Source organism: Melanerpes formicivorus, unplaced genomic scaffold, assembly GCF_026170545.1.
Source record: "Melanerpes formicivorus ecotype bairdi unplaced genomic scaffold, bMelFor1.0.p_v2 SCAF_7, whole genome shotgun sequence".
NCBI classification, from domain to species: Eukaryota; Metazoa; Chordata; class Aves; order Piciformes; family Picidae; genus Melanerpes; species Melanerpes formicivorus.
The window spans coordinates 8479986-8496351 of record NW_027142359.1 but is presented as its reverse complement, the minus strand read 5'-3'; the positions used below and the strand labels follow the sequence as shown (position 1 = coordinate 8496351).

Here is a 16366-nt window from a genome sequence, read left to right as displayed (position 1 = left end):
AAAACACTTAAAACAGTGCAGAGCAAGAGAAGAAGCTGCATCTCAGCTACACAGCCAGCTAAGAGGCAGTTGAAACTTCTTGAACCGTCTCCTGATCAGCAAGATATCCGTGACATAGAAATGTTAGCTGCAGCATATAATTTGCTTTGTTATCATTGGACCAACTACCAAAAACCTCAAGGTCTTGGCTCTATCAAGACACCATCAAGACACTCTCCTACTAAGATGGCAGGTCCTGTTCCAGGACCTGGACCAAGAAGTAATCTCTACCTCCCTCAAGAAATCCTCCATTACTTGTATTCCAGCATCTTGCCCTTCCACCAAACATCAAGGAGGTTCAAGTTCCCTATAAGAACTGTGTCTGCAAGCTAAAAATCTCCTTCAGTTGTTTAAAGGAGACTCCATTCCCTTGCTCATCCTGACCAGGCAGTCAGGGGCCATACCTCTGCAATGGCCCCAGGTGAGTGCAGGGAGAAGAAGCTAGCGCAGACAAGGCCAAACACATTCTACTTGCTGATGAACAAAGTATCTGTGGGCTTTAATTCTTGTCTCAACATGCTACCAAAGCCAGCCTCTTTCAGGATACAGGGGTTAATGAAAGCAAGAGCGAGATCGATATAGAATGGATAAAACACAAGCACAACTCTTTGGCTGAGTAAAATGTAAACACATTTACAAAAATGAGTAAAATATGGATAAAATGTAAACACAATCATCCAGTGACAAAAAGAAAAACAGTAACAAATCCAAGAAAAGAACGTTGGCTAAGCTGCAAACCAAGCACAGCAAAATGAGAAAGGCCAGGAAAGATTGCTCTCAAATCACTGGGGTGCTTGAAGGATTTTCCATTGCCAGAGCTGGGCTCCTTCATGCCATTTCCATTTATCCAAACATCCTGCAGCAGAAAGAGAAGAAAACAAGGTGTGGTGGTTTTAGGCAAAAGGTTTGAAGACCAAACCTGGGCACATCACAGTGGCTCCTCAGTGTGGCAGACAGGCAATGTTGCCCTATGCCCTCGAGCACTTACATCCACAGACAGGATATGCAATTACTCCATTCTTGCACTGTACTCTGAACTCCTCAGGGCGTGAAACCTGGCGGTAGTTCCAGTAGCACCTGAATAAGATGTAGTCCCCAGTGCTGTAGGTGGAAGGGCTCTGCCACGGGGACTGCAGTGTGATGTGGTTTCTGTCTAGAATGCTCCGATTCACGATGCAGTCCTCTGCAAAAAGTACGTTCATTATCTGCCTGTAGACCTCCCACTGGACAGCTGATACTCTGAAACCCTTGGTACCAGTTGAGTGCCCTTGAGAACCCTTTTCCCAGCAGTGTTTCCCTGCTGGTTATGATGTTCTTTGTGGCACTGCCCCTGTACTTTACAGGGTACTCCCATACCCTTTCCCCTTCCCAGGTGCTCCCACAGGAAAGCTAAAGGCTTTCATCCTTGGCTTCAGCACTAAAAATGAAACAAAACTGTGGCTAAGTTGCAGTTGGAGATGACTTACTTGCTGGCTTGCACTGTGGGTATTCTAATATGCCCTCCATGCACAGTACTCTAAATGGGGAAGATGCTGGATCCTCCATATAACCTCTTTTACACCGAAACTCAATAACGTCACCCGACGTGGCATACAGCTTTTTCTTGTTGGACCATTTCAGTTCAATATTGTTTGTGTTCATGTCTTCTGCAGATGCAGTACAGGCCACTGTAAAGAGGCAAAAGCAGAGTGTGATCACGTTATACTGCAGCACCACAAGAAACTCTTCTTCTGTGGAGCGTACAATTGTTTGCATCAACAACCCATTTCCATCTGTTGGCTCTGCTCCTCTGTTACTTGTGACAGGACAGACATTCACAGCTAAGCTAAAGGGAAAAAAGCCTATGGCTGAGACCCTACACAGAGCTATGGAGAAGCTTTTTCACTCTGACAGTCACACAGGACAAGATCAAAGCACATCTGGAAATATCAACAGGCACCAATGATCTTCCCTATGTTGTCTGCTTCCCTTCTGCTCAGCACTCCTCCAAATTTGTTTTCTCATGGCCATGTCACAGATGCACCCTGGATTCCCCCAGAACTGCCATGCACTCAAACTTATCATCCCCACTCACAGCCTGCAGTAACCAACTTTGAGAGCCCTGCATAGTGATGGAGGCTCCCTCACACAGCAATGGTCAGCCACACTCCCCCTTCCTGAACCCACAGCAGCAGAGCGGAGTACATGAGTTAGCTTCAAGAAGAAACTTCTGGACAAAATAAGGACTCATTGCTGGTTTTTCCTGCTGGCCTTGCAGCCACCAGCACAAGTGCTGCTGTACAACTGATGTCTTCAGGATCTAAGAAGACAACTGGAGCAGTCGCACAGTCTTTGGCCACCCAGCAAGTGCTTCAGCTTACCTAGGCAAACTGGAGGCCTTGTCCACTGGCCATTATTACAGGTGATATTTGGAGATCCTTCCAGGTTGTAGAAACTTGGGCATTTGTATGTCAGAGTTGTTCCTTGGGGATATTCTTGCATGGGAAAGGAAAGAAGATCTCCATTTTCAATAACTGGTGGTGGACCACATGTCCTAGTTATCCCTGGAAGAAAAATCCCAATCAGAGAGCAAGCCACAAGAGTTTAATTGTGGTAGAGGCCTGGCCACAAATACTGCTGAACAATGTGTTGGCACAACCCTCAGACCCACTGAAAAGCAGAAAGAAAGCCAAATCCCTGGCAAGTTAAAAATAGCAAGAGTTTCTCACTTCTACAGTGCTGAGATTCACAACTGCCAGTTCATCCTGTCTGCCCAGAGCCAAAGTGCTTGCAGCTGGCTGCAGGACCTCCTGCTGCCCTGCCTAATGGTGTAATGCTTAGCATTACTCTTTCTGTAGCTGTGCCTGACAGCCACTTCCTCCCTGAACTGCCTGAGCAGCAGCAAAGTGGATCTGAATGCAGGTAGTAATGACTGTTACTGAACTGCACCACTGTGATCACTAAAGGGGCAGCCCTTGGACTTTGTGGGCTGCTTATGGCTGCTGGGCAGGTGCCATGTGCCACAGATTTTTGTACCTATTCAAGCAACATGCTGCTGTCAAGCCTGGCCTTCCAGCCTCCCTTCCACTAGGAAATCATCAGAGAAGACTCTGATCCCTTGGTACTAGCAATGAGCCTCTGCACTTGGCACTGTGCTCTAGAGCCACAATATGGAGCCTGATCTTAATTCACCTTCCTGCTAGGTGATACTTGACTCAAATGCTGAAACTTTTTGTATGCCTAATGAAAACAAATGAGATAACTCAGCATGCTTATCAAATCTTAGGAGACACCAACACAGTACCTAGGTATGGGCTTACATCAGCTCCATGGCATTCAATACTGCAGTGCATCACCTGCACTATGTGAACATCAACTAGCAGAGGAGCTCTGGGCTCTATTCTCTAATACTGTTGGCAAAATTTCTCACTCTCTTCTCCTCCTGCAGGCACAGAAATTTGATTCCAAGAAGACCAAGGGATGGATCTTAAAATCGACCTGGTCAACAACTGCTTTCAGTCTCAGGGTAATTTTCCCATTCAGGCCCTCTTGAGTGAAGCCACCTAGGTCACTTAGCTGGGGTAAACTCATGTGACTAGATGCCCCAGAAAATGGCTTGTTTCTGACTTTGACAGATACATTGCAATTGTGCACAATACAAGATCAAAATCTGGAGAAGACTGAGATGAGATCTCATCAATGTCTATAAATATTTGAGGGGTGGGTGTCAAGTGGAGTGGGCCAAGCTCTTTTCGGTGGCATGCACTAATAAGACAAGGAACAACAGGTACAAGCTTGAACATAGAAGATTTCACCTCAACATGAGGAGAAACTTTACAGTGAGGAAACTGGAACAGGCTGGCCAGAGAGGTTGTGGAGTCTCCTTCTCTGGACACATTCAAAACCCACCTGGATGCATTACTTTGTGGACTACCTTAAGTTATCCTGCTTTGGCAGGGGGGTTGGATTGGATGATCTCTGAAGGTTCTTTCCAACCTCTAATGTACTGTGATACCATGAAATAAATGCTGCCAGGTCAGCTTCATGACAGTCTAAGTGACAGGTGACAACATCTGCAGGAAGAGAGAGAGAGACCTTACCTTTACATTTTGGCAGCTCTGTCCAGGTGCCATTGTGACAGGTTACAGTGGCAGTGCCACTCATCTCCAAGCCTTGCCAGCACTGATAGCGAGCGTTCTCCCCAGGCACATACCTTGCCTTTTTAGCACCTTGAACTGTGCCACCAGCAATTTCTGGAGGAGGTTCACATGTTATATCTGAAAAGACAGACTGCAGTAGTCAGCATTGTAGTCATTGAGGCATTCCCCCATACAGCTATCAGTTAAAGGTAACTAAAGGTAACAACTTGGTTACAATTTCTGTTCAGGTTTTCCTTCTCAGCTGTATCACAGCTCCAAGGGTTCACAACAGAGAATGCAATACAGTGTGACAGCTGCAGTAGAACACTTGGCCACACTCAGGGGATGGCAGGGTCAGTGAGAGCATTCCTACAGCTACACAGAATGGCACAAGAAGCCACAGCAGTTTGCTTTCATGGGTAGCAGCTGAGCTGGTGTTCTGCTGAACTACAGAACTCTGAAGGACCAGCAGCACTTGAGGAGCTTGTCAGCTTGCACTGCTCAGGGGTGGATAAGCACAGTCAGCTCTGTAGAGGTGTGTGAAAGCCAAGCAGCACTTGCTCAACCTGCAGCCACAGATTTGTGTCTGAGGATGGGAGCACAGCTTCTAACAGTTCCTTGTCACAAAGACACGCTTCCAGTTCCACAGCCTTAGCAGATATTATATAGTCTTGATCTGAGTTTTTGCTGGGATCTGCATTGGTTAGAGTGGAGCTCTGGAGAAGAGCAGCTCTTTCTCTCCCCTACTGCTTCTTCCATTCAGAGACTCCTTGCCAGGCTTGAGCAGAACAGATGAGCTCTTACATGTCTATCTACTGAAGGACTCTGGGGAAAGGCCAGTATCATATGGAGCATGACAGAGCAGTACATTTTGGGCCCTGCTTCTTCAAGATGTTTTTCCTGATGACAAAAATATTGCCAATGTTTCTAGAAGCATCAAGCTAAATTAAAGTGCTGTGCAAGGAAGCAATAGTAAATTTGAAGTTGGGGTACACAAAGAAAGTAGAAGTGAAAAAGGTAAAGTCTTTAGGTAAACAAACTGTCCCTTCTGTGCTAGCAGGTAAGATTACAGCACAGATTCCTACCTCTGCAAGCTGGTGGTTTTGACCATTCACCATTTGTACAAGTGATATAATTTTCATCCAGCACTTGAAAACGGCTTTTACATTCATAATGCACTCTGGCACCTGGTAGATACCTCTCCTTTTGAACGCTTGTGATGTCAGCACTGGGAATTTCAGGTGGAGCTCCACACGCAACATCTGAAAAGAGAGATGCATCTAAGACCAGGAGTGCAGCAACATGACAATCCCAGCACACTGCATTCTGGAGCACCAGAACTGCTAGTTATCTCCTGCTTTGCTGCCAGCATCCGTTCCTCCATAGCCCTCTGCTTGGTTTCAGCAGACAGCTTAGTTTCATCTACTAGCTTCTGCCCACAGGGAACATGATTTCTTTGCTGGCTCTACCCTGCTTGTTTCTCAGGAGCCAGAAACATAGCTGTTGTAGCAGCCCATTCAAAGCCTGGCCAGGCCTGATTCACCTGCATGCTTGAGATGAGATTATTTTAATTCACAGCATGGAAGACTAAGAAGGATCGTAGACTACTTACTTAGAAGTGGAACCTATACCTTTACAGAAGGGTGCTGCTGTCCAATTTCCTTCTCTGCAAATAATTTCGGGAGAACCAACAACCAGGAACCCTGCATCACACCGGTAATTAATTGTTTCACCAGGCTCAAACGTTTCTTTGTCTCTGCCCTCAGCCTGAGCGTTGGCAACTTTTGGAATACTTCCACATGGCATTTCTGAAAAGATACAGAAAGCTGATGCTTGTGCTAATTGATACACATAGAATGACCATAGTGCTTCCACCAAACATGCTTTAGGGCTTCTGTGCTTTTCTACACCAAAGTGGTTTCCGTCACTGAATCATCAAAGCACTTCCTAGTCACTAGCAGGCTCTGTAGATATGAGACCCTTGGATTGTGAGAAATCATCCAGGCCTCACCTGGCAGAGACATAAACCAAACAAAGATTGCAAGAATACAAAGGAATATTTAAAAAGTAAACTGCACTACACAAGGTTGGAATACACCTCAGAGATCATCAAGTCCAACCTGTCACCCAAGACCTCATGACTAAACCACAGCACCAAGTGCCACGTCCAATCCCCTCTTGAACACCTCCAGGGATGGTGACTCCATCTCCTCTGTGGGCAGCCCATTCCACTGGCCAATTACTCTTTTTGTGAAGAACTTTCTCCTCACCTCAAACCTAAACTTCCCCTGGTGCAGCTTGAGACTGTGTCCTCTTGTTCTGGTGCTGGTTGCCTGGGAGAAGAGACCAACCCCTTCCTGGCTACAACCACCTTTTAGGTAGTTGTAGACAGCAATAAGGTCTCCCCCGAGCCTCCTCTTTTCCAGGCTAAACAATCCCAGATCCCTCAGCCTCTTCTTGTAGGGCTTGTGCTCGAGGCCTCTCACCAGCCTCGTTGCCCTTCTCCATCAACCTCCAGTTTAAAATTCTTTTCAATTTCATTGCTGAATGCATTTAAAAAAAAAAAAAAAAAAAAAAAAAGGTAATTTTTAATGTTACCCAAGCATATAGGAGCTGAAGTCCAGTTTCCCATAGAACAAGTTATCACTGGTGGTCCAAGTAACTTGTATCCAGAACGAGGAAAATACTTTAATCTAGCACCATCCAGATAAATTCTTTCCCCATTTTTTTTAATTTCCAAGTGCTGAGTTTCCAGCCTGGAACCATCAGCACATTCTGGAGGTTGTGGTGGCAAACATGATCTTGCTAAAAGATACAGAAAACACAGATAATTAATAATGCAAGACAATTAATATTTTGATGATTCATGCCATCTACAACTGGAAAGGAAAAAAAGATGTCATCATCTAAATATAACCTAACAGTTTGAAGGGAAAACTGAGAAGTAGCTAAGATACACAAACCAAATCTTCTCTCTTCTTTCTTTCCTACATGGGATTTCTGTCTTTTCCTTTGAACCAAATTTTCCAGTTCATACCAAAGAGATACAGTTAAGAGCATCAAGAACTGGGAAAAATTAATAAGCAGAGGAACAGAGGAGATATTACCTTGTTTTGAGAGACTGACAGTGAGTTTCTAGAATGTTAGCTCAATAGCTTTTCCACCATTCAGAAATCTATACCAATATCATGAGCAATTTTGTGATCACACCATGAAAATGAGAACAGAAAGTATTATAATGTTTTCCCTGATACATACAATGGATTAAATCTCTATGAAGCCCTCTTGTGAGGGTTCTCCAAATGCCACCTTCTCTTATTCTACTGTAGAGTGGCTGAATTTAAATTGTATTTTATATATGCTTTAAATTAATTAGTAAATGAGGTTTTACTGGTTGATCCATTAAGTTGTTTGCACTGAATTTCATGATGCAAAGCATCCAATTATAGTCCAAGTTCCTGTTATGTAACTTTTCAGTAAAAGTTGCTTTATGAACATTAGTTTTTGGTTATTTTTCTCTATGTCTACTGCTTAACAGCAGAAATGGAGACTCACAGGCAACACAAAAGAAGAGCTGCCATGTGGCATTAGAATTTTGCAAACATGGTTGGTAGGTGCACACCGGTCACCAGCTGGCACCTCATTGGGCCTGTGCCCAGATGGCCTGAGTTATGCCTTAATATTATTTATATTCTTATTACAGGAAGAAGCAAAAAAAAAGAGAAAAATGAAGACTCTTACTACTACAAATAAATAAAATATACTGATTTTTTTTTTTTCACTAGGATACTATTACAGGTCCCCAGTCAGAACTAAGACTCTGTACTGCAATATATGAAACAAACAAACAAGTAAACACAGCTGTTGAGGGACTACTTGGAAATCTTCTATGCTGTGTGATGTAAATTTGCACAAATAAAAACAGTTGGTTAACTCCACTTCCTTTAGCAACTGAACTGCTTCTGCTTTTCTGCAGTTACCTCTTCCTGATAATGACATGCTCCTGCTGCTGATGCATAGAAATTCACAATAAAACAAACAGAAAGCAAGAATCCGCTACTGACCCACACAGTGAGGTGGTGATTGCCATTTCCCTTCTACACATGTTATTTCATTGGCGCCGATGAGTTGGAAACTCTCCAGACACGAAAAAGGTATTTTACTCCCATTCTTGTAGTTTTTCCCCACTGTTATCTGTTGAGCACCAGGCACCTGGGGTGGAGGTGGGCACAGAGTCTTCACAGCTAAGGACAAATGCTCATGTTATAATAGAGCATAAGATAAAGCATAAGAGTGCATCACAGATTACAACACAAACAACTAAGAAATTGCTGGTGTTAGATAACACTTCAGCAGCTAGCTGAAAATTTAATTAATATGATTATTTTGTTTTGCTTCAGAAACACCAGAGCTGCCTTTAGCTGCTTATATGCTTTCAGGCTCACATAAAAGACAGTCACAGTCACCTATACCAATGGAGCTTCTTGTAGTCCCTCTTTTCCCTCATGCATTGCCACAGAATCTTGTTTGCTTTCCCTGTCCTCTCTCTATGCTGAACTACTTTGGGAGATCTGGACCAGCCTCTGGGGTCCTCTTTTCATCTTACTGTTGTGTCTCTTTTCAGATCTAGCTGATAACAGAGATAAATGAGAACCACAAAAGGAAACAAAGAAATAAAGTTTAGTTTTGCATCACCAGGAACAAAGGGCTGCTTCCACAAAAGGAAAGATAAAGGTAGACAAGGAGGTAAATCTAGGAAGGAGGAGACCACTAGATCATGGTTTGTTGCTGCCAGTGGTTCTGGAAAGCTGAGAGGGTAGGGATACTTGGTTTCTTGTTTTTAGAAAGATGACTGCCATTCTGTTACTTCTCCCTCCTTTACACATCATTTCCCATGACTGCAGCATAATCAAAGCAGGCAATGAGGCAGTGATTACAATCACACCTCCTACATAAAGGGCAGTCTCTGCTAGGTCTGCACTTTTGAATTGGACAGCTCCATTTTTTTTCTTCATTTTGATAGGAAGCAATTGGAAACAACAGAGGGGAAAAAAATCAGGAACTGAAAAGTTTTGAAAGTTTGCAGGAAATAAAAGAATCTTGACTGGAGTTTGAGCTATATGCTACTCTCATTTGCACCAGGGTAGAGCCCTTTAGAAGATCTGAGCTCAAACTGCATCTTACCTTACATCAGAAGTGACAGAACAGAGATGGTTAAGACTGCCTCACTTATTTGTGTCTCTAAACCTGTTTAACTGTTTAAACGATTCCTCTGATTATTCATGACCACCAATTACCATCTGATCAAGTAAGCATATACATACATAAGCTTGTGAGCATTTCTGTTTCAGACTATGGACACAGCCATGCTAAGAAGCTTTAACGTTGAGCATGTATCATTCACAGTCTCACTGGATGTTAGGGGTTGGAAGGGACCTCCAAAGATAGTTTCATAGTTTCATAGTTTCATTCAGGGTTGGAAGGGACCACAAGGATCATCTAGTTCCAACCCCCCTGCCATGGGCAGGGACACCCCACACTAGATCAGGCTGGACAGAGCCTCATCCAGCCTGCTCTTAAACACCCCCAGGGACGGGGCCTCGACCACCTCCCTGGACAACCCATTCCAGGGTTTCACCACTCTCATGGTGAAGAACCTCCTCCTCACATCCAGCCTGAATCTCCCCACCTCCAGCTTCATTCCATTCCCCCTAGTCCTATCACTACCTGATATCCTGAGAAGTCCTTCCCCTGCCTTCCTGTAGGCCCCCTTCAGATACTGGAAGGCGACAATTAGGTCACCTCGGAGCCTTCTCTTCTGCAGACTGTACAGCCCCAACTCCTTCAGTCTGTCCTCATAGGAGAGGTGCTCCAGCCCTCTGATCATCCTCGTGGCCCTTCTCTGGACACGTTCCAGCACCTCCACATCCCTCTTGTAATAGGGGCTCCAGAACTGGACACAGTACTCCAGGTGGGGTCTCACCAGGGCTGAGTAGAGGGGGAGGATCACCTCCCTCGACCTGCTAGCCACACTTCTCCTGATGCAGCCCAGGATCTGATTGGCTCATAGAGTCCAACCCCCATGCCAGAGCAGGACCATAGAATCTAGCACAGGTGGCACAGGAATGCATCCAAATGGGTCTTGAAAGTCTTCAGAGAAGGAGATTCCACAACCTCTCTGGGGAGCCTGTTCCAGTGCTCTGTGACCCTCACAGTGAAGAAATTTCTCCTCATGTTGAGTTGCACCCATCACAGGGTACAACTGAGCAGAGCCTGTCCCCTCTCTCTTGACCCCCAGTCCTCAGATATTTATAAACATTTATTAAATCCCCTCTCAGTTTTCTCCTCTCCAGATTAAACAGATCCAGGGCTCTCAGCCTCTCCTTACAGGGCAGCACTCTAGTTCCTCAATCATCCTCATAGCCCTCCATTGGACTCTCTTGAGTAGATCCCTGTCCCTCTTGAACTGGGGAGCCCAGAACTGGACACATTCCTACATAAAAAGAATAAATTGTATGCAAATGTAAAAACTTACCTCCACATTCAATCTCTGGTGACCACTTCCCAGACACACAAATTGCCTGTTTAGTGCTCTTGTCAGCTGATGTGCATTTATAATGTATAATTGCAGGGAGCTCACTCTCTTGTCTCATCTTGGAAGCACGATTGTTGCGCACCAGCTCAACATCCCTGGGAAGGGCACACTGAGGATATGGATCTGAGGAAAAAAATCAACAAAAATTGCTAAACAACAGATTTGGTTCTAATAATACATACACACACATTCACTGATGAAGAGGTCTCATCAGCTTCCTCATGAATGCCCAGGTGAAAGTGTTTTTTTCTTTACTGCAGTTTGCAGTCACTACTCAGATTTCTAGATTACAGCAACAGAATGGTATTTTTGTTCCAGTTATGTTCCAGCAGAGACTGTTCCCACTCACAAAGCAATCGTTTTTATGTTATAGAATCACAGAATCAACCCGGTTGGAAAAGACCTCCAAGATCATCAAGCCCAACCAATCACCCAACCCTATCTAACCAACTAGACTATGGCACTAAGTGCCTCATCCAGGCTTTTCTTAAAACACCTCTAGGGACATCAACCCCACCACCTCCCTGGGCAGCCCATTCCATTCTCTTTCTGCAAAGAATTTCTTTCTAAGATCAAGCCTAAACTTCCCCCTCCACAGCTTGAGACTGTGTCCTCTTGTTGACAGGATCCATTTGCTGAGTGCAGCAAATATATCAAAACTAAGCATTCCTTTCTTCCCCAAAATCTTTTTTTCTTTTCTTGTAGAAACAGGAGCATATGGGAAGTACCACTCCACAGTACATATGCATCAGGTGTCAATTTCCTGTGGAAGCGTCCCTGTGTTCTCGACTGGTGATTCTGGGAGTTAGAACACAAGCTACTTGTGAAAGGCAAGCAGGTTGTGTTTTGTGCCAGATTCAGTCCTCACAACATAACTGTAAATAAAAGATACAGTGTACTCAAATAACTGATGAATATAAAATAATTTCTGAAGAAAAGGAGAGGATCAAGACTTGGATATATCATACATTGTATTCTGTTAAAGATAAGTGAAGTATTGGAGTAATTTATACCAGATACGATTCCTTCATGTGGCACTGCTTTTTGTCTCAAATTACTGACTCCAATGTAATTTATTTTTTCTTTTTCATCAGAAAAGGCTTTGTTTGATATTTTTTTAAAAGACAAGCAAAACGACATGGGAATATGAGAAAAACAAAACAAATCAAAACACCAAAACAAAACTACTGATCAGAAATTAAAAGGACTAATCCACTAAATAGTGAGTATGGGATAAGCCTCACACATTGTGGCTATTAATATGATTTTTAATTCCCAGTAGGATTTTTAAAGAAGCAAAGTAGTATGCAGAGATATAAAACTACTGGTAATTAATGAAACATGAATACCACTATGTTGCAGGTATGTCTCAGGGCTTCTGAAAGGTGTTACCGGGAAGGAACATTGGAAACAGGTAAAAGCCACCATACATCAAAGGTGTACTCTCCTGTTTGATATTTTCCCATTGTGCAAGTGTAATTTCCTTCCCCATGCATGAAGAATCTTTCCTGGATGAAGGACAGGTTCACATAAGGAGTAAATAGAAGTCCCCTTGGATAGATAAGACTCTGGTATCTCTGGCTAAGTATTGATAGCCAAAGCCCTTAAAGTTTTGCATAGGTCTATGTTATGTTCCAATCTGAAGTACTATGGCAACATTATGGAAACAGATTACCAGCACAGAGCGGGAAAGGTTTCCATTCCCCATTAAGACATCTTATTTTCTTTCCCTTAGAGCTGCGAAAGTGTTTTTTACATCCACAAATTACTTCATCACCATGGGAGAACTGGGGCTGGTCTTGCTGATAAAGCACAACGTTGGGAAGAGAGGAAGGTGATCTGCATGGCGTTTTGTCTTCTGTTGAAAAGAGTAGAAGTAGTTGACAGTAATAGTGGAGTCATGTATGAATAGTTGGAAGAATTTAAAAATATTTGGTAAGTCAAACCTACTCCCATTCATGCTAACATCTAAATTTCAACACAGAGCATGTACATCTTTTAACAAGTTTACTAAATCCCTCTCCTCTCTTTTCCCTTCTTTTTCCATCACTGTGCATACTTGTGGCATGCATCACAAGTAGTTTCAGCTAACTTTGATTTCCCAAAGTGTTTTTCATTCATACATAAACCCTGATGTGTAAATAAAACCTTCCATTAATTAAACTGACCTGGACCAGGGCATAGCCTGGCACCCCAAGGCTATGAATAGTCCACAAAAGACCAGCTTAGACTTGGAGCTGATCAAAACTGGTTTAGAGGCAACACAAAGAACAAGGAACAAGTATCTAACACATTTAAAACACACTTAACAGATCTAATTCAGAACTTGTAGACCTGTGAGAAATGGGCAAGGCATAAAAGCATGTTAGCAAACGTAAACATTATCCCAAGCACATCCTGAAAGGAGGAAGAAGAAATCATCAGCATTGACATCTTATTCCTCTCTATGACTTGAAATACTGAGAGTGTGCAGTAACTTCTCTGCAAAACACACCTAGGACCCAAAGGGGCAGTGGAAGGGTGAGCATAAAACTGGGCAGAGAGGTAAATAAGATAAAGTGTGTGTATAACAATTGTAACTATATATGATAAATTGTATTATTTAAATATTCTGTATTTACAGTTATTCTTTACATATTATGTATTTATTTTCTTTCTAGAATAATCTGATCTGGACTCACAGTCCTTTGACTGGACAGTTCAGATTTCAATTATACTACTAGTAAAGTTTTGGCTTTACATACAGAGTGTATTTACTTTTCATCCATAACATGGTTCTGAACATAAGCTATTACACCTGTAAATATGTCATTTTAATTGTGACTGTACCTGTGAGATATTAGCCTATGGTGAATTACAGACTTTTCACAAGTAAGAGTTACATAGATTACCAATGCAAGAGGGAGGAGATGACCACTGTCCATCAACACATTCTATTTCCTTTGATCCAACCAATTTAAATTCAATGTTGCATTCATACTGCATTCTGGCACCATGCTGATATTGTTCCACAATGCCTTCAGTAATAGTTCCATTGGTAATCTCAGGTGGAGGTCCACAGCCTGTGGGACTTGCTGAAATCAAGAGATCAAACCTATGCTCTGAACTCAGTACTTCTAGCACACTTATATGCAACACAAAATAAATAAAATTCATCGTTTAAACTTAAGAAAAAAAATCAGTAAAACAAATTAAAGAGGTCATTGGTTTATGCCTTTGAGTATCTGGATTCATGTTGGGCTGGAGTTTACAAACAGATATGTGCAATTATGGCTTGCTCTAATCTCTTCCATGCACTGTCAGTTGCCTGCTATGATCAAAGAAGTGGTAGCCAAAATTAACCCAGTTTTCAGACTAAAAAAGGTGTTACATTGATGACTTCAATATTCTTTTAAAAACACACACACAAAAAAAAAAAAAGTGAGAAGGTGTGGTGGGTTAACGCCCTTTTCTGAAAACCAAAGAAGAAAGCAGGGTGGAGGGCTTGCGGTACTTTACACTCCCTGAAGGGCGTTTCCCCCCTGGGAAAGCTAAGTCTGTTCCACTCCCCCCTCCCTGCCCAGCTAGGGTATAAAAAGCAGGACATCATAGCTGTTGGTTCTCCTTTTTGGCTCCTGCCTCTGCTGGATGAGAGCTACTGCAGCTGCCCTCCTGATCCTCAGCCACGTGGCCGGACCTGATCCTTTTCCCTGCTGCCTCTGCACCTCCTCAGAGAAAGACTGGTTTTGTATTATTCTTTCCTGTCCCCCTCCCATCCATTCTTGTTCCTTGCCCTTGCGAACCGTTTTTTTTCTCTGTTATTGTCATATATATAATTTGAAGAAAAAAATTATTTGCCTCTCTACTTCCAAGCTGACTCCAGATTGTTGTTTAGTGGATTTGCTCCTTACCCTTTTTTTTTTTTTTGACTCTCCCTGTTTGGAGGGAGGAGGTGGGGGGGGAATGGGGAAGAGATTCTCAGCCTTTTCCCCATTTGAGCTTTTAACTCTCAGTTAAGGCTCAAACCACTACAGAAGGGTTTCACAGGTAAAATCCTTCACTGAGAGGAAAACATTATGAAATGATGCCAGGGCTGCCCAGGGAGGTGGTTGAGGCCCCTTCCCTGGAAATATTCAAGGTGAGGCTCCAGAAGGCCCTGGGCAACCTGATCTAGTTGGGGATATTCCTGCTGGCTGTGGGGAGGTCAGACTGGATGACCTTTGGAGGTCCCTTCCAGCCTGGACCCTTCTAAGATTTGGATTCTAAGATTGGATTCCAAGATCCAAAGAGGACCAGTTCCTGCCCTCTTAGAGAAAATGATAGAATACTTGTTCTTGGGAGGAAGGGTGGTTTACAGAAGATGTCCAGGACCTATTTCAGACGGCAATAAAGTTAACAGGAGAATTACCTTTACACAATGGCGGTGATGGAAACCATCCAAAGTAATAGCACTGAGCAGAGGCAGGTCCCAGTCTTACATAATTGTTTGCACACGTAAAGTTCACAACATCTCCATTGTGGTATACACCCATCTTGGGAGAAAAATCTCCATTGGGCAATGATGGCATTTCACATTCTATTGCTACAAAGACAAAATATGTTAACATGCAGTGTATACCCTACAAGAAATTACCTGAAATGCTACTGATTAGAACAAAATCAAAGAAAGCCTTAAAAAAAGCTTCACAAAGTGTATGTCAAGCTACACTGATTAGCAAACAATATTTACCGAGACACTGAGGTGTTGGACTCCATTCACCATTTATGCCACACCTTGTGGTACCAGTCGGGGTTTTGTTTGCAGTTTGATATCCCTCCAAACACGCATATTCAATTGTATCTTCAGGGATGAACAGAGTCTTATTTGCAGGGTAATTCAAAATGTCCAAATAAGGTGCATTACATGATTCTGTAGAATAAAACAAAGCTTAGTGCATTTTGTGATCCACAAGCACTGCTCTTTGGGAGCATCATTTCTGGAGTGCTTTAGTGTGTGCTAGGCTATTGAACTGCTGGGTATATGTGAGGCATTAAAAGTTCTGCATTGGCAGAATATGAATGTAGAACATCATATGTAGCATATTCATGTCATATCTGTTGCATTCATCTTCAGAACTATGTGTCTAGGGGTAATAACTAGCACAAATATTTCTTCCTTAGATTCACTTCCTTTCTTTCTGCTACAAATTATTATTAGTGGTGTCAAAGCAAAACCAGTTCATACTCCTGTTCCCTGTGATCATTTGTGAGGGGGTGAGAGAAAAAAGGCTGCAAATATCTAGGTAAAGGCAGACTGAAATAAAAGAACAAGAGAGAGAATTGAGAGAATCCAACAGAGAGCCACGAGGATGATTAGGGGGCTTGAGCATCTCCCCTATGAAGAAACACTGAGAGCCCTGGGGCTGTTCAGTCTGGAGAAGACTGAGAGCAGATCTCATCAATGTGTATAAATATTTGAGGAGTGAGTGTCAAGTGGAGGGGGCCAAGCTCTTTTTGGGGGTGCACAGTAATAAGACAAGAAACAAGCCTGAACATAGAAGATTTCACCTCAACATGAGGAGAAACTTCTTTACAGTCAGGATGACAGAGCACTGGATCAGGCTGCCCAGAGAGGCTGCAGAGTCTCCTACTCTAG

The 16366-nt window shown here is 43.1% G+C and overlaps 1 protein-coding gene across 2 annotated transcripts in view; it reads right to left on the bottom strand.

Annotated features, from left to right (window-relative positions):
• Positions 1-514: 514 nt before the first annotated feature.
• Positions 515-16366, bottom strand: part of CFH (complement factor H) — a 37497-nt gene continuing 21645 nt past the window's right edge. The window contains exons 11-24 of one of the 2 annotated variants that reach the window (XM_068140888.1): positions 15461-15640; positions 15140-15313; positions 13644-13826; positions 12428-12610; positions 10693-10875; positions 8222-8401; positions 6756-6962; positions 5789-5965; positions 5243-5419; positions 4119-4295; positions 2400-2582; positions 1506-1706; positions 1028-1222; positions 515-895 (exon numbers count right to left, since the gene is read on the bottom strand). In XM_068140888.1, the coding sequence (XP_067996989.1) occupies positions 894-895; positions 1028-1222; positions 1506-1706; positions 2400-2582; positions 4119-4295; positions 5243-5419; positions 5789-5965; positions 6756-6962; positions 8222-8401; positions 10693-10875; positions 12428-12610; positions 13644-13826; positions 15140-15313; positions 15461-15640 (2402 nt within the window). In that variant the 3' untranslated portion in view covers positions 515-893. The remainder of the gene's footprint in view (positions 896-1027; positions 1223-1505; positions 1707-2399; positions 2583-4118; positions 4296-5242; positions 5420-5788; positions 5966-6755; positions 6963-8221; positions 8402-10692; positions 10876-12427; positions 12611-13643; positions 13827-15139; positions 15314-15460; positions 15641-16366) is intronic. The other variant, XM_068140889.1, reaches the window with a different exon arrangement.